This window comes from Typopeltis vanoorti, chromosome 14 (genome assembly GCF_054136105.1).
Source record: "Typopeltis vanoorti isolate ZY-2024b chromosome 14, IOZ_Tvanoo_1.0, whole genome shotgun sequence".
NCBI lineage: Eukaryota > Metazoa > Arthropoda > Arachnida > Uropygi > Thelyphonidae > Typopeltis > Typopeltis vanoorti.
This window is the reverse complement of record NC_143562.1, coordinates 52895283-52922212: the sequence shown is the minus strand read 5'-3', so window position 1 is coordinate 52922212 and position 26930 is coordinate 52895283. Positions and strand designations below refer to the sequence as shown.

The 26930-nt window shown below is 34.8% G+C and overlaps 1 protein-coding gene across 1 annotated transcript in view; it reads left to right on the top strand.

The window, feature by feature from the left end:
* Window positions 1-26930, top strand: part of sfl (N-deacetylase and N-sulfotransferase sfl) — a 118835-nt gene that overhangs the window by 24104 nt on the left and 67801 nt on the right. Inside the window, exons 5-7 of the mRNA XM_090403904.1 lie at window positions 448-651; window positions 9353-9479; window positions 21523-21638. Of these exons, the coding sequence (XP_090260030.1) occupies window positions 448-651; window positions 9353-9479; window positions 21523-21638 (447 nt within the window). The remainder of the gene's footprint in view (window positions 1-447; window positions 652-9352; window positions 9480-21522; window positions 21639-26930) is intronic.

Genomic DNA, 26930 nt, shown 5'->3' with positions numbered 1-26930 from the left:
TTCCTACATGTTCTGTATTTTAGTAATGTTATAGTTCATGTTAGCCCTTTTATTGTATTTTTGTTCTTCCTAATCCAGAAGAAGCAACAAATATCTGTGGCAGTTGGTTTTCATTTTTATATTGTTATGGCTAAATAAACCCAATGTATTTCTCTCTATAAAAGATATATTCTTATTTCATCTTTGACCCAAGTGTAAGTAAAGTTATATCAATTGCCTCGCTATCACACATTATGGGATAGTGAGGCAATTGATATAAAATGAAAGGCTTCTGTAAACAAGTAGCTTAGTCATAAAGATATTTCACTTGCAAACTTTGTTTATTTGAGTAAAGGATTAAATAAGAATATGATTTCTTGTCAAATATAATTTAATATATATCATTAAAGTTTTTATTGAAGGTTGTACATGTTATAATGCATAATACATTTTTGTGTTTAATTTCAGGATCGTGGACGATATGATGGTATTCAAAGACTTTTATTTGGTAGTGGATTTAAGTTCTGGCTTCACAAATTATTGTTTCTTGATGCCATATCTTACTTATCCCATGGAAAATTAAGTCTTCCTTTGCAAAGGTTCATTCTTATAGATATTGATGATATATTTGTAGGAGAGAGGAGCACAAGAATGAAACCTGCAGATGTTTTGGTAAGAATCTTATGTTTGTATGTATCCTAGTTTTTAGTAATTATCAGAATTTCATATTAGTAAAGTACTACACTGTTTAAGCTGTTAATTTCCAGTATAGTAATTGTTATAATAATCATTCACATAAGGGGCCAGTGTAACTGTGATTATCATATGAGATGTTAAAGTTTGTTAATGTGGTTTTTCAATACATTTTCTTGAAGAATGGTTTACAAAATTCAACACCTTGCCAAGAAATAGTGAAAATAGTATTGTCACCTTTAAAATAATTTTTATATGAGTTATTTATTTGAAAATACAGTTTAGAAGGTGTTTGTTTAGAAGGATCTGGATAGAGAACTTCAGTCATCTGAATCCATTCAAGGATGTAAGCAACATTTTCTTGGGCTTTTCAACTGAACATGAGTTAACCAGTCTTATACTCTTTTTTTGGGGAAAACTGGAAATGCATGTTTTCTTCCTGCAAAGTAGAAAAACTGGTTTCTACTTCACAGTAGAATCCTATCACTAAATATCATTTAGTTTATTTATAGTGCAGTGAATACTAAGTTTCATTAATGGCTGATAGCTATTCTTGTGTTAATGTAGGTACAGAATATTATTTTGTGATCCCCTATACTGTATATGTCAATAATAATACATTTATAGACACAGTCTGTTTATCTTCCTTTAATTTTTATTAAAATAGATTATCTTATCTGCTTATCTATTGGTCTGAGAATTCTAGAGCATTAAAAAATCATAATAAAGCATCCCTGCCAGTTATTTGGTGTGCGAATAAAATGTCATGGGTTACAGTAGCATACTTTGAAGACTGTTTGCAATTATATTTTTGTCCAGTGATAGAGAAATGCTGTAGGCAAAATAATTTAACCATTACAATGCTACTGTTGGATAATACTCCAGGTCACCCATATTCTCTGGGGGACTTGAATGAAAATGTAAAAATTTGCTTTTTTACCACCAACACAACTTAAAGTCTGTTATCTTAGACAGACTTTTGGATAGTTATTGACACTACAACTGGAGATCATACAATTTCTTTTACTGCGTTTTTGAAGAAATATGATTTAAAGCATGCAGTTGAAAACATTCAGGCATCATGGCAGGAAGTAACAGCAAGTAATATGCATGCATTATGGCAGTAACTTTTACTGCACTGTGCAAATAACTTCACAGGATTCGAATCAAATGTAAATGGAGTTATAGAAGAAATAGCTGACCATGGGAATGTTGACATTGCCACTGTTCGAGAGAAACTATATATGCAGGAACTTGGTGAAGACAAACTTATTGACATAAATAAAGAAAAAGTGGTTGTGATGCAAATGATGAAGACATCCTGGAGAAAGTGACACCAGCAAAAAACTCCACATTTTTATAACATTGAAAGCACACAAAGGATGAAATGATGAACGTTGGTCTAAACTTAGAAAGGAGTATGACAATTGGCCAAGGCATAGAAAAGATGCTCACTCCATATTGTTAAGTTATATGATGAAAAGAAGCAAGCAAGCACTGTTCAAACTACTATTGATAAGTTTTTTTTTACTGACATAGGCCTCCATAACTCAGTTGGTTTTGACAAAGCGTTTTGTTTGGAAAGCCCTGGGTTTGAATCCAATCTAGGATATGAAGAACTTTCATCTGGGCTTTTCATTGGAAGGTGAGTTTGCTGGTCTCACATGGAGGTGGCAGGATTTTTTTTTCATGCAAATAGGCTAACTGGCCAGGAGATCATAGATAAAATTTACACACCAATATATATATATATATATATATATATATGAGGACTATTCAATAAGTCCGTGCAAAGTCTAAGAGATGGTGCCACCAGTATGTATTGAGATTATTTTTAGTTGCTGGCAACTGTTGGAGGATCACACCTAAGTTTCAGTCAGATAGATCTATTACTCTGTGTTTGGTGTTCGTTTGAATCGATCAAGTACCATGATTTGTGAAAAATGGATGAGAAAGAATTTCGTGTAGTGATTACTTTCTGAAATGCAAAACGAATGGTTTGTAAGTGGTTTAGTGACTTTTGAAGTGGCCATATGAGCACAAGTGACACTGAATGTTCTGGATACTCTGTTGAGATCACTACTCCAGAAATTATTGAAAAAATCCATATGGTGATGGATGCTAGAAGAGTGAATGTGTGTGAAATTGCTAAGGCTGTGGGCATCTCAAATGACTGTGTACATAATATTTTACATGAACATTTACATTTTTAGTTGCTGGCAACTGTTGGAGTTTCAGTCAGATAGATCTATTACTCTGTGTTTGGCGTTCATTTGAATCGATCAATAGTTGCTGGTTCTCAGATGGGTGCCACATTTGCTCACACTGGATCAAAAGTGTCAATGTATGAACTGTTGCACGGACAGCTTGAAGCTGTTTCAACGGAATCCAGAGGAATTTTTGCATCATTTTATAACAGTGGACGAAACATGGATTCATCGCTACCAGCCTGAGACCAAGGAGCAGTCAAAACAATGGGTTGCAAGTGGGGAATCTGCACCAAAGAAAGCGAAAACCATTCCTTCAGCAGGAAAGGATACAGCCACTGTCTTCTGGGATGCTCATGGCATAATCTTCATAGACTTCTTGGAAAAGGGCAAAACAATTACTGGAGTGTAGTATGTGTCTTTGCTGGATCATTTAAATAATGAAGTAAAGGAAAAACTACCACACTTAGCTAAAAAAGAAGATTTTTACAACGTACCCACTCACTCTTCTGCAATTGTGACCGTAAAATTATTCGATTTACGCTACGATGTCCTATCACATTCCCCTACTCTCCAGATTTGGCTCCCTCGGACTACTATCTGTTTCCAAACATGAAAAAAATGGCTGGCAGGAAAATGATTTTCATCAAACGATAAGGTGATTGCCGAAACAACTGCCTATTTTGAAGAGTTGGACAAATCATACTATATGGAGGGGGATCAAAAAACTCGAGCATCATTGGACTAAGTGTATAGACCTCGAAGGAGACTATGCTGAAAAATAAAAAATGTTTGTCCCCAAAAATTTTTTTTCTTCATTTTTGCACAGACTTATCGAACAACCCTCGTGTTGTGTGTGTGTGTATATACAGTGGTATCTCGCTAATCTGAACTAATAAAAACCATGCTCATTCGGATTAGCAAATTTTCATCCAAGAGACAACAATAACTAGCGTTTAAGACAAAAATAATCAGATTCTAATGGTACATCAATTTAATTCCGTAAATAAATGAAGTAACTGAGAGAAAAAAAAAGCAACTCTACTGTAATGTAAAACTTAAAAAATAATACAGTACACAAGTTTATTTTAGTAAAAAAATTAGTTTGTATGTACCTGTATTGTTGAGGATTCTGATTTAATAAAATTGCATAGTTCAGTACATAACTTAATTTGCGTAAAAAAATATCACTTTCTTGTACACAACACAAAAAACGTTTCACAAAATAACACACAAAAAAAGTTTTTTTTTATTTCTTTGTAAAAAAGGTCACTTTCTTTGGCTTCTTGGAAACTAAACTTTTCGAATGCTCCTTCTCGGGGCTGCATTAGCAATAAAATTTTGTGGAATGGTATCATTCTGCTTAGCTCATTCTATACACATATTAAAACTGTCAACTGCCTCTTCATGTTTTACTTTTTTTTCTTCATATTCTTTATTGTCATCATCGTCTTCTAATTCATTCTGTAGAGTAATATTTATAATTTCAGCATCTGATTTGATTTTGAATTCACTTTCGGTTCTACCTGTAATCCATTCCATAAATCTCTGTTTGTGAAATTTCAACATCTGCATTTATATTTTTAACTAAATTATGCACGTTTTGAATTTCCTCTTTTTGTGTATCACCATAGTTGTATTGTAATAATTTAATTACTATATACTATTACAATACTATTACAATGTATTATTACAATACATTGTAATGTATTGTAATAATAATAAAATAAATAATAATAGTTAAAATAATAATTATTAAATAAAAATAATAGTATAGAAAATAACAATACGTAATAAATACATAATAAATAAAGCTTTTTTCTTCTTTCAAACCACAGTTCGGATTACTGGAGAGTTCGGGCTAAAGAGGTTCAAATTAGCGAGATACCACTGTATATGTATGTATGTATGTATATGTTCTCAATTCTTCTGATCCTGACAATGATTAATCCGCTATACACTTAGTAAACTGAGATAGATCTGAAATCTTGCATAAATGATATGATGAACTTGAAAGAAAAATCCTGAAATCAACAGAAATTGCAATAAACCATGTTCACCTTAATGTCTGCCTTAGTTACATTCTTTCTGATCGTTACTTCTCTACTTTCAGCTAATGTGGTTATTAGATCATGTCCTCATACACAAGAACAACCATGGAGCTAGGTCCAAGAATTCATTCAAATGTAAAAAAAAAAAAAAAAAGTCTTAGCCCACTCATAGTACAAAATGCACTATAAAAAAAATCCGTTGATAATTAAAACAGTGGTAGATGTACCCAATAATGTTTTATGCATCTCTTTTTTCGCTTCCATATAATGCACCTGATGAAGTCTTCTAGAAAGATGAAACTAGTAACACCTTTAAAAATTAATTATTTTCTATTTTATCATTCAGCTATATAGTTATATAAGTTATTTATTTATGTGTGTGTGTGTGTGTGTGTGGACATAATACTAACCTTCTTATCTTAAAATTATAATTACAAAAGCCAATCTGGAGAAGTATTGGGACTGTATGCACAATGGATTATTATTATTGTTTCTTATTACTAAGGTGGGAGATCTTAGAAGACCATTGTTATCGCAGGATTGAAAGAAAGATACTAGAACCCACAGAAATAATGCTCCACCCTAACTATTTGAATGTAAATCTGAGCTACAAGTGATCAGTCTGTTATTCTACTATAATTGAAACAAGACTATAGATATGTACTCAATCAGCAGTGTGATCATGTCCAGAATAGTTTCAAGCAAGAGCAATTCTTTTTTAGAGTAATGACCGTTATTGTATTTCTAAGTGTTTATTTTTGTTTCTCAGAATCATTTATTTGTACTGAACCATCATTTATTTATCTTGAACCAGATAAAGTCTTCATGAGTAGAATAAAACTAGTTGTCTGATTAAAATAAACAGAATTGTTAACTCTGTTTTGTATATTTCTTTCTTTCAGCTTTCCGTATATTATCGTGTATAATGCGAAAAATTTATGGTAAAAAATACTACTTAAAGTTAGGGGTTCGCATTATATGCAGATCTTAAAAAATATAACATCTTATTAGACTTGCACACACAACATATACTACCTAATGCCTATGCAACCAAATCTACTTGACCCACTCACATTCGGCGACCGAGCATGCATCGTATCTGCGCATGTGCTCTCGTCGCTGAATAATAGATCACAGTGAGATAGATAGAGCACAGTTAGGTATATTGGTTTAATCACAGTTCATTTTAAATATTATTCATTAAACAAACCTAGCCTGAAAATAAGCCAACAGAAATGTGAATGTTCATCTTTTGAAGTGGGATTTAAACTGCGTGTCGTGCAGTTTGCAGAAGAACATAATAACCGTGTTGCTATGAGAGAATTTGGTGTAGCAGAGAGTAATATTAGACTTTGGCATAAGCAAAAAGACAGTCTTGAAAAAATCCCCAAAACGAAACGTGCCTGTCGTGGAGATGTAGCATCCTTTCCAGAACTCGAAGAAGAGCTAAATGAATGGATTTTGACGCAACGACAAGATGGCATTATAGTAACAAGAAATGCAATTCGTTTTCAAGCTCTACAACTCAAGAATGGTAAATTCAAGGACACACACCAGGTATTTCATCTTTTCTTGCTTTGCCTAGGTGCAACAGATTTATGGTACACAAAGCATTAACATTACGACACCGAACAAAAATTGCGCAGAAGTTACCAAAGCAGCTTGAAGAAAAAGTGTAGTCCTTCCATAAATTTATCATAAAATTATGGAAGCGTCACGGATATGAACTTTCCCAAATTGGCAATATGGATGAGATGTCCATGTACTTTGATATGCCTGGGAATCAAACAGTAAACTCAGTTGGTGAAAAGGGTGTCTTCATGAAAAAACGCATTTTACCGTTGTTCTAGCATGCATGGCAGATGGAACCAAATTAAAGCCAACAGTGATATTTAAAAGGAAGAAAATTCCGAAGCATATGAAATTTCTACCAGGTGTAATTGTTCGCACCAATCAGAAAGGTTGGATGGATGAAGAAGGTGTACAATTGTGGCTGGATCAAGTATGGAACATACGTCCAGGTAGCTTGTTACATCAACAAAGCATGCTAGTCTGGGATATGTTCCGGGCGCATTTAACAGAGGCAAGCAAAGAGAAAGCACGTGAGCTACGTATAGACCTAGCAGTCATACTGGGTGGTCTAACTTCCGTTTTGCAGCCACTTGAGTCAGCTCGAATAAGCCATTTAAAGATCACTTACGTGAAAAATGGAGAGAATTGATGTCATCTGGTTTGGTGAAGATGACAAAGGGTGGGAATTTTCAGAAGCCCGAGATCACCCTAGTCACCAGCTGGGTTAAAGAAGCATGGGATTCGATACCATCTGAAATGATTCAGTGCTCATTTCTTAAATGTGGAATAAGTAATTCAGTGGATGGATCCGAAGATCACGTCATATACGAAAGTGAGGATGACACACAGCAAATTGGAGAACATGAAGACGATGACGACAACTGCCACACTGATGATGTATCCGTACAGATGAATTTATAAATGAAATGTTTGACGACTCAAAAGATGAAGAAGAATTTAAAGGATTTTGACATTTTGTTTTAAAATAAATATTTCTTTCGTTAATTCGTATTGTATTTTGACATTTTGTTTTAAAATAAATATTTCTTTCGTTAATTCATCTTGTATTTTGACATTTTGTTTTTAAATAAATATTTCTTTCATTAATTCGTATTGTATTATTTATAATGTTTTGGAACAAGATTCACAGATCGCATTATATGTGGACATGGCATTTTAGGGCTAGTTTTCAAACAAAATTTCTAGTTCGCATTATACACGATAATATAATACGGTAATTAAGTTTCAGCTTTGTGAACTGGTTTGTCGTTCTGGCTGCTTTTTGGTTAGTGCTTACAAGCAAGTTTGGCAATTATGTGATGGCTGACCACAAGGAACAGAGAGTGTGCATGAAATTTTGTTTTCTTTTGGGTAAAACTGCAGCTGAAACTATGATTATGCTTTAGCAAGCTTTTTTAGATAAAACGCAGGTCTGACCAACCTTCAACAAGCAGAAATGATGAAAACATCAAAAAGGTTTGCCAGGCAATCAATGAAGATCGTCAAAAGACCATTGAGCAAGTGTCTGAAGAGACGAATTTTTCATGGAGTTGGTGCCAGTGAATTTTAATGAAGGATTTGTAAATGAAACGTGTATCCACTAAATCTATGCTTCATTTGCTCACAGAGTGTGGGGGGGGGGGAGGAATCGTGTGAATGTTTGCTGTAGTTTGAGGGAGGAGCAAGTTCTTAATGACCAGAATTGAAACTTCTAATTGAAATCGAAATTGTGACTGGGGATGAGTCCTCATGCTACAGTTATGATCCAGAAACAAAACAAAAATCAAGCCAATGGACACATGCAAACACACCAAGATCCAAGAAGGCATGTCAAGTTCATTCAAACGCCAAGACAATGTTGATTTTTTTTTTTTTTTTTGATGTGAATGGAATTGTACACAAAGAATTCCTCCTGGGCAGACAGTCAACCAACATTTTTATCTCAACATTTTGAGAAGACTGCATGATAGTGTGCAATGAAAATGGCCAGAAATATGGAGTAACTTTGGTTGCTGAAACAATGGCAATGCCCCAGCCCACATGGCTGGGGCATTGTCGTTGTTTAACACATGACCTTGTCTGTCCAACAGTTCTTGACGATAAGCAAGATGGTGGTTGTTACTCAGCTGATAATCTCTCCATGTTTTTTTTTTTTTTTTTTTTTTTTTTTTTTTTTTTTTCATGGATAAAGAAAACCCATGAAAGGGCAATAATTTGTTAATGTGGATGAAGTGAAAGAAAAGTCGCTGGAGGCCATAAACAGTATTTCAGTTGAACACCTCCAGAGCATTGGGAAAAGTGCATTGACTCACATGGAGAGTACTTTGAAGGAGATTAGAATATAATATTATAAATTTTAACAACATTTTTTAAAAAAAATATTTCTGGTTATTTTTGAGTACCCCTCATATATATTTCATAATGTTTTATATGATAGTACCAGAGATGGGATAAAGATTAGATTATATAGAAATCCTGTCTAGAGTCCAAACATGATACTTCTTAAGTAACTTCAAGCCCTATTATGCTACATTGTGTGTGGTTATGCAGGGGATAACCACACACAATGCTGAATATCATTTAATACTAAAGACTTACAAACATCCATGCTATTATGTGATTCAAACCACTGGTTAGGAGAACAGGTTTGCTATCCACTTGGCCAACCAAGTCAGCAAATGGTTGCCAAATGGACACATGCCAATGGACACACTGCTCATTAAATAAAAATTGTACTTGTTTTTAAGAGAAAGCTTGTTACTTTCATAATAATTATCTACTATGTTTTTCTTTTTCCTGTAACTATAATTTTTAACTTACATTTTCTGTAATAATTTAATCTAAACATAGGCCTTACTGGATGCTCAAGACAGACTCAGAAGAGTCATTCCAGGTTTTCGTTTTAACCTGGGCTTCTCAGGGAAATTTTATCATAAAGGAACAGCTGAAGAAAACAGAGGAGATGACTTGCTTATTGGTAAGTATATTGTACTGCAAATCAGTTTGTTAAATACAAGATTTAACATTTTACAAAGCTTCAAGTATAAATGCATATTTTTCTGTGTACATGCTGTAAGTCTTTTCCTTATATTATTATTATTATTATTAGTAGTAGTAGTATACGAGATTGCCACGGAGTCAAGGACACATTGAGGGAGGCCACACATCTTCCACACTAGCTATCAAACCTTCTCTTAAACTGATTCATACTAGACACTCACCATTTCAACAGGCTAACTGTTCCACTCATTCACTATTTTATGAGAGAAAAAACTATCTCTTATCTCTCTCTCTTAACCATACACAAAATTAACTTCCATGGTTGCCTCCTTGTCCTCTCCCTACCATTTGAATAATGAAAAATTTCATCACATTGATATTCTATAATGTTCTTTCAGAGGTTTATATGCCTATATCATATCACTCATCTTTCTGCTGTCTGCCATTGTCTTTTATCCACTGTTCTGATATCATCTTTGTAACTCGTTGCATCCTTTTTACAGCATCTTTATCCCCTTAGAGTCCATTACACCAAATCTGCACACAGTAGTACAGAAGGTGTCATATCAAAGCCTTGTAATGACTTCCTTATATGTCAGTATTTTTGTTTCAACATCACAATTATTCTATGAGTTGTATTTACAGTTTTTACTATGTAACATGACCCTTGAACTTCATATCTCCCATAACTCCAAGATCTGTGGCCCCATTGGTTTCTCCAAGCATATTTCCATCAATGTAATATGTATTTGGAAATGTCATCATGCTTGAGTGCATGACTTTATATTCACTAACATTGAATTAACAACCATTATCGTTTACCCATGGTTCCAGCCTATTCAAATCACTCTGCTGTATATCAGTAGCATCCCTGATTTCTCTGCCTCTCTTACCATATTAGAAATCTCATCATGAAAATAGTTGAACATCTCCTATGGTCCTCTCCAATATCGTTATGAATAGATTGAACAACATTGGTCCGATGACTGATCCCTGGGGTACTCCACTGGTCATCTTAAATGTACAGAATCCTCCCCACCCCCAATATATCACTTTCTCATGCCTGTCCATCAGCCTCCCACTTATCCAAGTAATTATGTTGTGATTCTCTATCCATGTTGATGTAGTTCTTCGACGAGTAAAATATTGATTATTGTTCTCATGGAAACGGTACGTCACATCCGTTTCACATTGTCTGGCAAGCCACACATTTGTCATTTTCATTTGATTTATGTACATATTTCGAGACAAGGTTGAATTTTTGATAGTCGTAATATAGTGATTGAAATAAACTTAATATCTTCTTCTTTGAGTGCCATCTCCTATCGGAGGTCAGCGACCACCTTGGCAAATTTTGAGCGATTCTCAGCTATTCTGAGCAGTCTCTCAGAGTTCATACCAGTCCACTGTCTGATATCTGCCAGCCAAGATTTTCTTCATCTTCCTTGTCCTCTTCTTCCATTTATCTTCCCTTTTATAATCAATTGAAGTATCTTATATTTTTCATTACGAAGTAGGTGACCAAGATATGCAGTTTTCCTTCTTTTTATGGTATCTAAAAGTTCACGTGATTTTCCCATTTGTTTCAGTACTTCCTGATTGGACATTTTTGCTGTCCATGGGATTTTTAACATTCGTCTGTATAGCCACATCTCAAAGGCTTCAAGTCTTTTTATTGATGTTGTCTTCAAGGTCCAAGTTTCTGCACCGTACAGCAGTACAGACCATACATAGCATTTAACCATGTGTACTCTAAGCTCTAAGTTTAAACTGCGGTTACACAGTGTTGATTTCATCAAGAGAAAATTTTTTCTTGCCATTTCAATTCTAACTTTTAATTTCCATTTCTGGATTGCAATCTTCATTTAACCAGCATCCGAGATATTTAAACTTTGCCACTCTTTCTATTTGTTTCCTATTTAAAGAAAGTGCTAAATTAAGAATTGGTTTCTTACTTATGACCATGAATTTAGTTTTGGTGATATTTATTTTTAATCCCATTTTTTCACTCTCTGCATTTATTAGCTCCAAAAGATTTTGAAGATCCTGAATATTGTCAGCCAGAACAGCTGTATCATCAGCATATCGGATGTTACTGATGATTTCACCATTTACACTAATCTCTTCCTTTCTTCCTTCCAAGACTTTTTGAAATATGGCTTCTGAGTAGATGTTAAAAAGAAGAGGTGACAGCACACATCCTTGCCTTACTCCTCGTTTGATGTTAATGGAGTCTGTAATAATGTCATCAACTTGAACAGATGCCTTTTGGTTCCAATATAAGTTTTCAATGATCCTGATGTCTTTACCATCTAATCCAATTCTTTTTAATAGTACAATCATTTTAGCATGTTGGACTTTGTCAAATGCTTTCTCGAAGTCGATGAAGCAAATGAATATTACCTTGTTTTGGTCAATACATTTTTGAAATAAGATCTGAGAACAGAAAAGAGCCTCTCTTGTTCCCAAGCCGTTTCTAAAGCCGAATTGGGTATCACTGATGGTGTCTTCACATTTTCTGTATATTCTTTTTTGAATTATTTTCAGAAACATTTTGAGAACGTGACTCATTAGGCTGATCATTCTATAGTCATTACAAGTTTTCGCATTTACTTTTTTAGGTAGCATGATGAAGGTCGACTGTAACCAGTCTTGAGGGATTATGCCTGTATCGTAGATCTTATTATATAATAGTTTATTGTATTTAAACTATTAAATAATAGTTTAAATACAATTTACAACAAGAAAATATGTTACACTTGAAATATGAAATGATGACAACATATAATATAGTACATTGCTAAAAGTATTACAAGCTCATATATGGGTACATATTATCATAAAAAAATAATAATAATAAAAAAAAAACTTAAATGGTGAAATCTTTATTTTCGAGTTTTCTAATTAGCAAACCTGGTGAAATATAAAAGCAATTCTTTTATATGTATATCATTTCTCACTATGTTAAAGATACCAAGCTATTTTAAACCTGGTTTTTACTCCATTTCCCAAGTAAGCAAACAGACAAATATGTCAAGTTTGTGCCTGCATGTAATGCAAGTCTAAGTGACCAGTAAAGTAGTACAATTCAAGGCAGCTCGTTGGTAAAGTTGGAATAAGCTCTTATCACTATTCTTAATATTTACCCTTTATGCATTAAAGGCAGTGGAGTAAAAGGTAATGGAGTAAAAACCAGGTTTAAAATAGCTTGGTATCTTTAACATATATTATACCCAAGGTAAAAAACTTTCTAAATTCTCACTATGTCAAACTCATAGAGATAACATGAATGGTTTATTAAAATCGATGGGTAGTAGAGTTTTATTTTTTTATATAGCATTGTATTTATGGGAATTTGGTTGGGACTTTTTAGTAGTATATTATAGTGAAGAAGGTTTTTTATAATGACAATTGACTGTCTCTTATCAGTATTTATATTTTCTCCTTGTTTTTTTTTTTTTTTTTTTTTAAGTAATCTTCAAGATAATGATGTTTTCTGAAAGAGATATATCAAAATAGTTAATGAAACCTTCAGATATAAATAATACTTCAAAAATAATTTGTGATTCCACATGACTGTGTTTTTTAATTTGCTTTCTGTAACATTGGCTGATATTTTCCAAAAAAAAAAAAAAAAACCCTTCAAAGTATAGTGATGTCCAAAAGTTAGTGCTGTTGCATGATTTTAAGACATAATTGTCAAAAATTCTACATATTTTCTTGAAAAACCAAGAATATTTTCAAATGCAGGTTCCAGATATTTTAGTCAGCTTTGATATTGTTTATCTGTTCATTAACATCCCCTTGGCTAACATTATTTGACTTTTGTATGATGATGGATCTTATTTCCTAATTGCATATTCAAATTCTTTATGCAATTAGATAATAAGATCTATAAACAGATCGAAGATACACCTATGGGGAGCCCTCTGTTCCTACCCTTGGTAATTATTATTTAAACCATCTAGAAGATTTTTTTTTTCAGCTATTTATCCTCATTCTTTTTTTCTTGGTTTGCTGTGTAGATGATATATTTGCCATTTGGCCTTGTTCTGAAAATAAACTAACCACTTTCCTACATTTAATCAACAGACTACATGCACATATTCAGTTCACTATAGAAAAGGAGAGTTCTGGCAGTTTACCCTTCTTGGATATTGTTAACCTTCATCTCTGGTACTTTGTCAGCCAGTCTATGTTGGAACCTACCTTTACTTATATACATATCAATTCTATTCATCATAACTCCCATAAAATCATTTGCCAAATCCTTAATTAATAGAACATGTCTGATAGCTACATATTTTTCTATCAACAAAATTTATATTCTCTAATAAATGCCAGCCAGAGCATTTGTCTCTGACTGGCGTTAACCAGATTTCTTCTGAATATCCTTAATGTGAATACATCTGTGGGATTGGATGGTATACCGGCACGGGTCTTACCTGAAGCAGCTAAAGAATTACAGTGCCCTTGACCATGTTGTTTAATCTGAGTCTTGGGTCTGGTTTAGTCCCGAAGGTGTAGAAAGAGGGGAAAATAGTTCCACTGCATAAAGGAGGATCCAAGATTACTGTTGCAAATTACCGACCGATCAGCGTATCAGGAAGTCGTTGTCAAGGTGTTATATATATCTCGTCTATGCCATTGTCGTTGCTCTTCCTAAAATATTTTAACTTCCCTTATTCTTTTTTAACCTCTCTACTTTAACTACATGACTTACAAAATTTTCTTGACTCTAGTATCTGTATCACTTCTTACATGTTCATTCTATAAAGAAAGCAAATTCTATATCTCCGGCCGATTCCTAAATTTTCTCACGTGCATACCCTGACTGTTAAAGGTTATTCCTTGCTATAAGAAACGAATCCTCTAATTTCTGTCTGGGGCCGTCTCCTCTTCAGGTATTGACAAATTTATTTTTTTATGCTGTGCCAGCCAATATCTTAGAATAGAGGGGGACTCGTATTCAGGGAGACTTTTCCAGACCTTTGGTGCACATAGGAGAATAAATTTAGTGCTTATACCCATAAATCAAATGCTCTACTATGGCTAAGTAAATTCTGGTTTGCAGTCGTAACCTCTGTAACATGTTATATCTTTCTTTCAATCCCCCCCCCGCTATGGTTCAGATTAATGAGTGGTAGTTTTGGTTCATATCACAGGCAAAACTCAGGTATAAAAGAAAAAACATATTTATTGGAATCTGAAGACATAATATACACTTTCAATTAGTTCTATGACATGTTAAATCAAACTTTATCAAACTGATTAATACTCTAACTATATGAACAATAAATCCTTCTCTTGAGTTAGAGATTTAACACAAGTAATATACACATTATACTCTTCTAATCAATATTCTACCTGCTGTGTTAATCTTGCACATTAAACTGGTCACAATTATCTATAATCATTCCTAACAATTTGTCTTATGGACATTAGCCATTGCTAGATAATCACTTCAAGTCCTTGAATACTGTCCATACTCAATTAATACACTACAAACACACATATTATACACATTATACTCTTGTAATCAATATTCTACCTACTGTGTTAGACTTGCATATTAAACTAGTCACAATCATCTATAATCATTCCTAACAATTTGTCTTATGGACATTAGCCACTGCTAAATAATCACTTAAAGTTCTTAAATACTGTCCATACTCGATTATTACTACAATCATCTTTCCCTTTTACCAACTGGGTAATTATACAACAAAATCTGTACTTTACCATTTCTTGGGGCAGGGTCTCCCGGTCCATCCGAACTGTCCTTCTTTGTTTGAATTACCTTTCGAATCCTCCATAAGCCTGTGTCCACGTGGTGGGTCACTATGGTCATCAATTTCCCTTGTCTATTCTCGATCTGTTTCGGACCATCCTCAACTCTAGCTGCCGGTTATAATGTACGTCCGCGATAGTATCCCGTTGGTACTTTCAGCAAAGGCCGTATCTACCAACATCTCACGCTTTAGTACCAACAGAAGTTCAGACATCGAAGGGAAAGGCGCACCTTCCGATATCGAACTATCGCCACGAAACGCCATCAGGAACCACCGGTCCACGAGAGAAGTCAAATCATCATCCAGGGAAACAGGCGAAAAAAAGCCCTGAGAAAGTGGTGCAAACCCTTTTTATTCTCCATTCACTTCCCTCCTTTTAGCACCCTGTTCTTACCACGATAGTGCCCTCTTATTTTTTTTTATGTGATCTTTTCCTGCCCGCTACTTTCATCGACTACTGCAACTTCGACACATCACGAGATCATAGCAGCGTCTTCCAGGAACCGAATGTGCGTCTTCCTAGATTGCCAATGCCTCAGGCCCACCCGTGACCTTTGGACTATTGTTTACATCTAATTTACCCATTCATTGTATACATAATGCATTCATATAATATAATACTAACTTATACACAAAGTTCTTTACATGGTCTTACAACTCTACTAAAAGAAGGTAATTCTATTTCCATTTACAGTTCGTACTTTAGTTCTTCTGCTCGAGTACAAGTTTTTTCTCTCAGCTGATTTTTATGACTTGTTAAATCCTGAATGAATTATTTCTTTAATAAAGTTCTTCATTCAGGATGTAACAAAGGTCTTGGAGAAAGTAGTCAAGGGAAAAATACAGGAATGGATTGATGATAATGAGATACTGTACAGGGGACAGCATGGCTTTATGAAGGGTAGATCATGCCTCGGTAACTTGCTCAAGTTTTATAACACAGTGACGGCTGAACTGGATAAGGGTAATGGGTTTTTTACAGTGATACTGTTGGACCTGCCTAAGGCATTTGACAGGATACCACATGGAATTCTAATCCATAAACTACAACATATGGGAATGGATATAGGGTTGGTGAGATGGATAGGTGGGTCGTTGATGGAGAGATGTCAGAGAGTAGTTTATTCAGGAGTAGAGTCCAAAAGACAGCCTGTGACTAGTGGTGTGCCGCAGGGTTCTGTTCTTGGACCACTGCTATTTAATTTTTTCATTAACGGTATAGGGAAGGATCTAAGAGGAACAGTTCATTTGTTCTCTGATGATGCAAAATTAGGTAGGGTAATAGTGAATGCAGAAGATGTCAAAATATTGCAGGAAGACTTGATAGATTGGAGTTCTGGGCTAAGGATGTCAATTTAATGTGACAAAATGTGAGGTTATGCATTTTGGGGTGAAAAGATTAGCAGCAGTATACCACATTGGTGGAACTGTACTCCATGAGATTGCTGAGGCCAGGACTTAGGAGTGTTGGTGGATAGGGAGATGATGAAGTTGGGGGGGGGGGGGGGGGGGCACATTGCAGAAGTGGCTAAATTAGCTCATCAAATCACTTGGTTGTTGAAAAATACTTTGACAAGCAGAGACAAGCAAGTTATTGTACCTCTGTACCAAGCCTTGATAAGACCTCATCTCGACTACTGTGCCCAGATTTGGTCACCTAGGTTCCTTCTTGATGGGGAGGAGGTGGAGAGAATCCAGAGGCGAGTGACTAAGATGATAGCGGGTGTATGGAATGAACCATATGAGAACAGGTTGAAGATTTGTGGGTTGCAGAAATTAGTTGATAGACGGAAAAGGGGAGATATGATTGAGACATTCAAATTGCTAAAGGGTTTCTATAGGATTAATTCAGAGGATATTTTTGAGATCAGGACTGGTGGTGGGAGAACTAGGGGACATCTATGGAAGCTGGGCAAGAGTGTGGTTAGCAAGGGTGTTAGAGCTGGGTTCTTTACTTTTAGAGTGTTGAATGAGTGGAATAAACTGCCAGAATTTGTTGTGGGTGCTATGACAGTGAATGAGTTCAAGGCAAGGTATGATAGATACTGTGAGAATGTTGAATAGTTGTGTGGACATGATGTTTAGAGCTTCCCTTGATGAGTCAAAGGACTCCCTGGAGTCGCCCATAATAATAATAATATAATCTTACATAATTTGGACACACAGGGCATTCTATGGAAAATGAGAATTAACAAATTGCTACTAAATCAAATACCTTAAACCTCAAATTTCTTAAATTACTGGGATTGCAACCAAACAAATTATTTTTTGGAAGGAGACTCATTCCATAGAAGCAGTTTTAAATATGAACATCAACTTTCTTTTCAAAGAAAGTTCTGAAATCTTGTTAACACTACTGGAAAAAGTCAGCTACTGGGGGGGGGGACTGTCTGCAGAATTGAAGATACGTGCCATCATCATACAAAGTATCATTGTAAAAGAAGTTGAACTAGAAAGTTCATTGAAATCCCACTAAATAATAAATATAGGACTTTATATTCAGGCAATAATAATCAAGGATGGAAGGAGTAGTGATAGCATTTGACACCAAAAAAGAAAATTAACTATTTGATTGGAAGGTAGTTTCAAGTAGAGTTACACAGGCAAACACAAAGAGCCAAACAAGACTTATTTGTGCTTATGGTCCCACAGAAGATTCTACTAAAGAAGAAATAGCGGAATATTTTGAGTCATTCAACAAGGCAAGTAACATAAAGGAAAAGTTGATTTTTGTTTGTGATCTGAACAGCAAAGTAAGGAATGAATACAAGAGATATAGAAATGTTTTCTATATTATATAGAAATATAGAAATGTTTTCAGAAATATTTGAGAAAAGAGCAAAGTGAATAATATTAAGTACCAGTTAATTTCTGTTCAGGTCATGGACTAGTCATTACTAATACTATGTTCAAACATAAAGATTTGTGAAAATTCACATGGAGAGAAGACAAGAAATAAGAAAGTCTCAGTTACCAAGAAAAGTCTTATTCTTGATATCAATATCTTCATTCTGGTATAGAACACAACAGTATACAGAGAATTTGAAATAGGAAGTGATCACCACTTAGTTTTGAGTAGGATAAAAATGGATTTCATACTGAGGAGGGAAAAAAAGGATGAAAGAAAAATATGGTGTAAACTCAAATATACAAATATTATATAAATAGAGAGAGAGATAGTGCAAAAACAAGACCCAAACCTCGGAAACTCATTGACAGACCTGAAGAAAACAATGATTGCATCAACTGAAGAGAGAGAGGGGGAGAGAGAGACACGGTGATGTTGTATGCGGTGTTAAAAAAATCAAAACTCCATGGACTTAGGAAGTTAAAGAGGTGGAAAAAGTATATTAAGTTTTTAGCAAGTAGTCAGTAGGTAATGTGAGTAAACGCAGAGAAAAATTCAAGAAAGCAGTGTGCAAAAGCACCTAAACAAAAGTCACAGGACTTTTGTTTAGGTACTTTGGTACTTAGAAGAAATTTTTCGGTAATTCTCACATTCAGTTTTATTCCCTTTTTTTTATAGATGGGTACTCCCCGAGCTCTGCAAAGCAAAGGTTGGCCAATTGGTAGAATCTCCATTACTAATGGCTCATGCAAAAAGTTAAACAAGTCTAAACGTGGTTAGTAGTTGGAAGGGAACCAATTGTTCGATGCTGCTGGCACTCTACTGAGGACTGGCCATTTTCACAGGGTTAACTTCGGCCTGTAAACTGACATATGTCAGACCTCTGTACCCTCGAGGGCACGGGGAGATATGACACTACCAGAGCTCTACTTCAGTCATTTAGAATTCTACCTTCTGTCCAGGCTGTCTGAATTATGCAGCGTAGGCATGGCAAAACTTTTATATCTCCATACTTAAGCAATTTTGGTTGAATATCATCTACCCCAGCTGCCTTTCCACATTTCAAGTTTTTGACAGCTTTTTCTACCTCAAGTATTGATATGTACTCCTCTTGAAAATTTTCTAGTAAGGTTCTGTCACTGCTTTGTTTGTTTAACAGACTTTCAACGTAATTACCCCAAACATTTAGGATATTCTTATCTTCAGTTTTCATGTCACCTTTATCATCTTTGATTCCTTTTACAGTACTCTTTCTTTCATTTATAAGTAAGCCTCATCAATAAGCCTCCAGAATATTTTGCCACCTTCCCAATATTTATTTTCTGCATTCTTACCAAGTCTTCCCATGACTTCATTTAGCTACTTTTACACTACACACAACTTAGCTCTCTTACATTTTTCCTTGTATTCTTTTAGGACATGTGCTGAGTTATTTGCTAAGAACTTTTGGTATGCTTTCTTCTTTTCCAGGACTGCTTCTTTAACTTCTTGTGTCCACCATGGTATTCTTATTTTTCTGTCTTTGCAGACCACTTCACCACATGTCTCCCTAGTTAAATCAATCAATGTTTTCTTAAGAGTTTGTCACTGAGATTCCAAGGTTTGGTTCTTGTTTTCAATTTTCTTCATTTTTCTTCAATGTTTGTATAGTTGAGTCTACAATTTACTTGTATAAGCTGCTGAACTTTAATTATTTTAAAAACTTTCTTACATACTGTTCTTTTCAATGTGATACCCATTTTTATTTTGCTTAGTACTAAGTAATGCTCACTTCCAATTTCAAAACTTCTGTACAGTCTTGTATCCTGAATGAGCATGAAGATATTACTATCAACGATGACATAGGCAATGAGGCTTTTGTTATTTCTTGTGTCTTCTCTCCATGTGAACTTGTGCACAACTTTATGTTGAAACATGGTGTTAGTAATGACTAATCCATATCCTGAGCAGAAGTCCAGTAAATACTTATCATTATTATTAGCTTTTCCCTTTTCTTCAAATTTTGCCAAAATGTTCCTATATGCTTGGTTGGGATTCATTTCCTACTCCTCTGCTGTTCAGATCTCCAACAAGGACCACTTTTTCCATTTTCTTTATGTCAGCTGCCTGTTCTAATGACTCAAAAAATTCCTCAACCATTTCCTTGAAAAAACCTTCTGTGGTAACATAGGCATAAATAAGTTTCATTGTCCATGTCCTCATTTTGAAGTTTGCCCACATAACTCAATTTGAAACTGCCTTCCATTCAAGAAGGTTTATCGTCATGTTTGATGTTGAATGCTATTGCTACTCCTTCCTTTCCTTGATCATTATTGCCTGAAAATAACATCGTATATTTATTATTTAGTAAGATCTCATATGTTTTTGTCTTCTTTGTCTCAATAATGCCAATTATGTCCATGTGGTACTTTTCCAATTCATCTACAAATTCCATTTCCTTTCCATTGATACTCCTTATATTGATGGTTCCTATCTTTGGTTCTTCTGATGTTGGGTTTATTCTTCTTCTAGATATTGAGTTGGAGCTTGTTCCGGTAGCTTACTTTTCACTGTTCTCCTTGGTTCCCCGATGAAAACAACGGAGGCCTTGTTTATCCAGGCGACACTCTATCTTTTCATCACAAATGCATACCATCATATGCATTTGTAGTTTAAGCCAATAGAGAGTACAATTTGGTCGCTATTTTAGCTTTTATTGGAGTTATTCATACATGTAATGTAATTTGTTTATATTTTGGTACACATTTATATTTTATATAATTCTTTTGAGCTTATTAACCAAAGAAGTATATGAAAGAAAAAGAAACTTACTGAATGATTTTGGGAAGTGGAAAATTAAATTCTTAGGATACAATAGCTCAGAAAAAACTAGGGAAGAAAAAGAAGCCAACCAAGACATCGCTGTGGATATGAAGGTCAGAGACGATTGGAAAAGCAAAAGTACCATCTGAATCCTCAGAGATGTATAAGATAGGAAGAAGCAGAGAACCATGGCTACCAAATTTTCAGATTTTATTGACACTGAATGAATGAAAACAGTATGTGATATTCAGAACTACATTTCTTTGTGTTTTGTGTATCTCTAATTTATAATTAGAGATACACAAGTATTGTTTAATAATTTTTTACTGTTTCAGTTCAGTTCTGTGTTATATATAAACATAATCTGTTCAGTAGTTTAAATGTTTTTATTTATTTATTTATTTTATTTTGCTGATTGCATTTTCTTTTGTGCAGTTAATAATATTTTAATTGCCACGTGTGAAAAAGTCAAAATAGGCAGTATAGGTAACATTATTTGTAATCTGTGTTTGTTTAAATTTTGCATATATATGCATTTTTATATATTATAATTAATTTGTTATTATTTTTAAATTTAGAACATGCTCATGATTTCTGGTGGTTCTGCCATATGTGGAGTCATAGTCAGCCACATTTATTTGACAATATATCTGCTTTAGAAAGTGAAATGAGACTAAACAGAGATTTTGCAAAGGTTTGTATTCAAATTGTCATAAGGATAAAATTTCCAACTTGCTATTCTTATTTCAGTTTAACTTTGAATGCATCTGTAGAACGTATGTAATTTGACATTTCATAAGTTTGTTCTGGAAATCAATTGTCTGAATCGGGGAACAGACAGAAGGGGGAAGGTGATGAAAACAGTAGTTTAACCATAGAAAAATAATTATTTTTTTAAAAAAGATGTTTATTAAGGTGTATATTTTGCTGGATTTCAGATCAGCATCTTCAGAGCACAAAGCAGCATTTTATAGTTTACATGCAACATTGAGTAAGTGAAACAATTCATATTGTAACATACAAACAGGCAAGAGATCTAATGTCCTAATTTGGTACTCTCTAATGTTGTAAAAAAAAGAATTATCACACCTATGTGGGAGTTGATCTTAAGATAACAATCTCCCAAATTGTTGGCAAATTAATGTAGCCATACTTGTTCAGATTATAATTCTTCATGGCCATGGCTGACTCTAAAAATAATCTTTCTGATCTGTAATGACTTCTAAATAGCATATTGATTTTCTTCCAATCTAATCCTGTGTGAAGGGGTGTCCAAAGCATGGTCTGCCAGCCCTGACTTGCCGTAATAATGGTAGCGAATGTATTCTTTATGTTCTCCAAGGCAAATGTTAACAGATCATCCTTTCTGCCCATAGTAGGCCAAGTCACAGTTGCAAGAAACTTCATACATTCCAGAGTATGCTAGAGGATGGAGTTATCCTTAGGAGAGTGGATCAGAGTTGCTAATTTAACATGTGGTTTGAATGTGGTGCAAAGGCCATGCTTTGTTAGTACTTTGGCTATCTTTTCTGACATGGGGGAATAAGAATAGTAATGTTAACATCTGCCTTGGAGAACATAAAAAATACATTTGCTACCATTATTATGGCAAGTCAGGACTGGCAGACCATGCTTTGGACACTCCCTTCACACAGGATTAGATAGCTAATGTGCTATTTAGAAGTCGTCACAGATCAGAAAGATTATTTTTAGAGTCAGCCATGACTATGAAGAATTAATTTGCCAAAAATTTGGGAGACTGTTATCTTAAGATCAACTCCTACAAGATTAGAGGGTGCCAAATTAGGGCATGCTTGTATGTAAACTATACATGCTGCTTTGTGCTCTGAAGATGCTGATTTGAAATCCAGTGAAATATAAGTGAGTTAATAAAATCTTTTTTTATAAAATAGTTCATTTGGTGTTATTAAATCCATTAAAATATGTTATGAATGACATTCAACAAGCTTGTCTATTAGATACATGGAAAAAGGAGTAGAAAATAAGATAGTTATTGCACCATAATGGTGCACTCTTTGCACCATTATGGTGCCAAAGGGCATGAATATAAAAGTGGTTTTGAGAAAGACATTCCATAAGGATGGAAACTCACAAAATTATAGTCTGAATTATCTAGAAGAGAGCTGATATTTGAGGAATTATGGCTCAGAAAAGATCAAGAGTGCTGGAAGAGTATTGAGGGATAATCTGGTAGTTTGGTGGTAGATAAATGGACAATTTGTGAAGAGTAATTATTGCTTAGAGTAAGTATTTATGCATCCTTTCTAGCTTGTTCAGTAGAATTGGAAAAGGGAAGGCAAATGGAGTTGTTGACCTAAGTCACTAAGGAAGAGGACCATACTGTTTGAGTAGCTGAACTGCAGAAACTTGATTTTTGCAGTATGACTAAATTGTATTCTGTATTGGCTTGAACTAAAGTGATGGTACAACATGATGAAATGTCATGCCAGCTGGGACATTGTCAGTCAACCCCCCCACACACACACCAGCTATTTACCTTAAGAAGTTAGTAATAATGTAGATTTTTCAACTGGTACTACAATAGTGTCTTGTTTGTATCTGGAAAGTACACATCAGTAATTTGATAAGGATTATTCAGATCACCGAGGAATGGTTTCACACAGGTGATTAAAATCATTTGTCACTTTATCATAGATATCTGTTTTATTGTTACGGGTATCTCCATGGAGTCAGTAGACTCATCATGGGAGACCCAATCTCTCAAAACAATATCACATCTGTTCTTGAATTCATTTACAGACGAAGAACTCACAGCTGAGTCAGTCAATGCATTCCACTCATTCACCAGGTGAAAAACCTCGTTCTCACACCCTTGTTAACCCACACTTTTCCTTAATTTCCAGGGATGACCTCTTGTTCTTCCATCACTATCACACAGCTGAAACATTTCCCCTGCATAAGTCTTATAAAAAAACTTTTAGTAATTTAAATTTTTCTATCATACCTCCTCTTCTCCACCTATTAACCAACCTCTGCGATCCACAATCTCAATCTATCAATGTAGGGAGCATTTTTTACATCACTCACCATCTTAGACACTCTCCTCTGAACCCTCTCCACAACCTCCTCATCTCCAAGGTATTCAGGTGTCCAGACTTCAGCACAGTAATCCAAATGCGAAAGTATCAATTCCTTCTAAAGGGGAATAATAACCTCTTTATCTCTAGATGTTAGTGTGTTCTTCAATAACCAAGTAATCCAATGTGCAATCTTGGACACCTTAGCAATGTGCTCTCTGAACTTCATCTCCCTATCCACCAACATCCCCAAGTCTCTAGCCTCGTCAATCTCTTGGAGTACCATTCCATCAATGTGGTACACGGCTGGTAATCTTTTAATCCCAAAATGCATAACTTTACACTTTTCCACGTTGAACTGATATCCATTACCGTTTGCCCATTTTGCCATCTTATTTAAATCATCCTCCAAACTCTCAACAAATCTCAACAATTTTTATGTGAATCTCATTCTCACTTGAAACATCTATTCCAATTACACTGACTGAGTGAAGGGTTCGGTAATGCAGGAATTTTTACCAGAGAGTGTAAAATCAAACCTACTTGCAGGAATGCTTGTCCCTGTTCTCTTCAAAATGAAATCCACTTGCAAAGCCCTGGTTTATCAACACATGTACCAAATTTTTCCAAGCAAAAATTTTAGCAGCATCACAGCAGTTTTAGACAAAAGCTTTAACCATGCTCTCACCCTATATAGAGTCCTCTAGCTGCAAAGTAATCTTCAACAAATCAAGTCTTACATTGAAAGTGCATATTATAAAAAACTTACTTCCTGTACAACAGCAAGTGGGTTTTCTGCCAGCCTGATTTTGGCCATGTGGATAGCACTTTCACAGTCCAACTAATGAGACATGAGTTCAAATCCTAGTTCAGGTGCAGTAGATGAATTTCATCATATAATGTGAGACTCCCATCCTGCTTATTGGACCTGAAAAAAAAAAGTTCCATGTGATTTCTAGATTAGCTAACCCTTAGTACTAATGTATTTGCAAGACATGCTGCTGAATGAGGGGAAGATGAACAGCATAAGGTCCAAGATTGTGACCCTTTTTGTGAAGGTATGACACAAATTAGCTGAGACAAAGCTTGTTGCCAATGATTTAATGCATAAACTGTGCAGGAGAAATGGTCTATGGTATGTTGATTTTATGGAGTATTTTTGATAGTAGAAAGGATTTGTACTTGAGAATGGAATACGATTAAGTGGTGTTATGTGTTTATAGAAATTTGTTTGCTGAAAGAGTGAATAGATAGTCAAGGAAAGTAGGTATAACATGTTGGCAGTATGAGAACGTTGATATGCATTAATGTGAGAGAACAAGATTGTTATGAGAGAGAGAGAGAGAGAGTGAGTATAGAAGAAATGACTCTGAGAATGGTGGAACTCATTTTGTCAGACAAGAAAAGCAGTGATTGCAACAGTAGGGTAAGGAATTTGGTTGATGAACCGATTCAGGCTGGTTATTCAAACCAGTCACATTTTATGAGTTATCTGAACATTCATCGATTTGGTGGTCAATATTCATGCATGTTCTCTAAAAAAAAGGTAATGAATTTTTAGTTTTGGTAAATAATTCAGGATCAAAAATTATTATTAGCAAAACCTGTATAACATCAGAGGGATATCCCTACAGGAATATAATGTGATGGTTACAGTATTCAGGAATGATGGGCATTGTAGAAAGGATGGTAGATATTGCTAATGACTGCAGAAGGATTAAATCCTTTTGCAGTATAGTGAGAGTAGGTTGTAATAGCATCTGAGAATCTATATATGAATTAAGGTTTCTGTTTTGTTTCCAACTGGAAAAAGTGATCAGTTGGAAACGAAACCACCTTCCAAGTTAAAACTTGGAAGGTGGCAATTCATGTGAGAAATTTGAGTGCAAAAGGGTATACAGGAATACCTTATATAGCGCGGTTTTAAACAATGCTGGTTTTGGTCTAACGCAGTTTTTATCATTATACTTATTATTACACTAACATTGTCAACACTGACTGGTGACTCCCGGGTGCTGCAAGCGACAGTCAAGAGCCACGTTTATGCAGTAGTTTCAATTGGCTCTCACGTAGACACGTTCTTTCCCTGCGGCATTTTATTATTTACGTTAATATTAGTATTTAATATTTTTTTATTATTTAAGTATGAGTGAAAAGAGACAAAACAAAGAACACACTGTTGGAGTAACAAAAAACGCAAGTGGTTGCCATTAGAGAAGAAACTTGAAATTATAAAATGTCATGAGAATGGCGCTTCATTTGCTAAAATAGCACGCGAGAATTCAATGAATGAGTCATCTGTACGAACAATTATTCAGAGGAAAGAAAAGATTAAATAATATGGAATGAGCACTGCTTCTTATGTGTTAAAAGTGATCACGAGAAATCGATCTTCTACAATGGAAAATATGGAACGCCTTCTAATGATCTGAATTGAAGATTGTAATCAGAAAAAGATTCCTTAGAGTCAAATGATAATCCAGGCAAAAGCAACAAGTCTATATGACAAAATAAAAGAAAATGAAAGTGCAAATGAAGGAGGTACAACCAGTGAAACTTTTATAGCAAGTCGCGGGTGGTTCTACAATTTCAAAAAGCGTATGGGACTCCATAACGTAAGACTCTAAGGTGAAAGTGTAAGTGCTGACACTAAAACTGTAGAATTATTTCCCACTGAATTGAAGGAGCTTATTGAGAAGGAAGGTTACGCAGATTATCAACTCTATTTAAGATGAACGATTAGACAAGCTGGGTATAAAGTATCAAAAGAATGATTGACACTTTTACTAGGAGATAATGCATTAGGAGATTTAAAATTAAGGTGACCGTTAGTGTACAGAGCGGAAAACCCAAGAGCTCTTAAGAGCTTTACAAAGAACAATTTACATGTTCATTGACGGTCGAATAAAAAAGCGTGGGTGACTTGT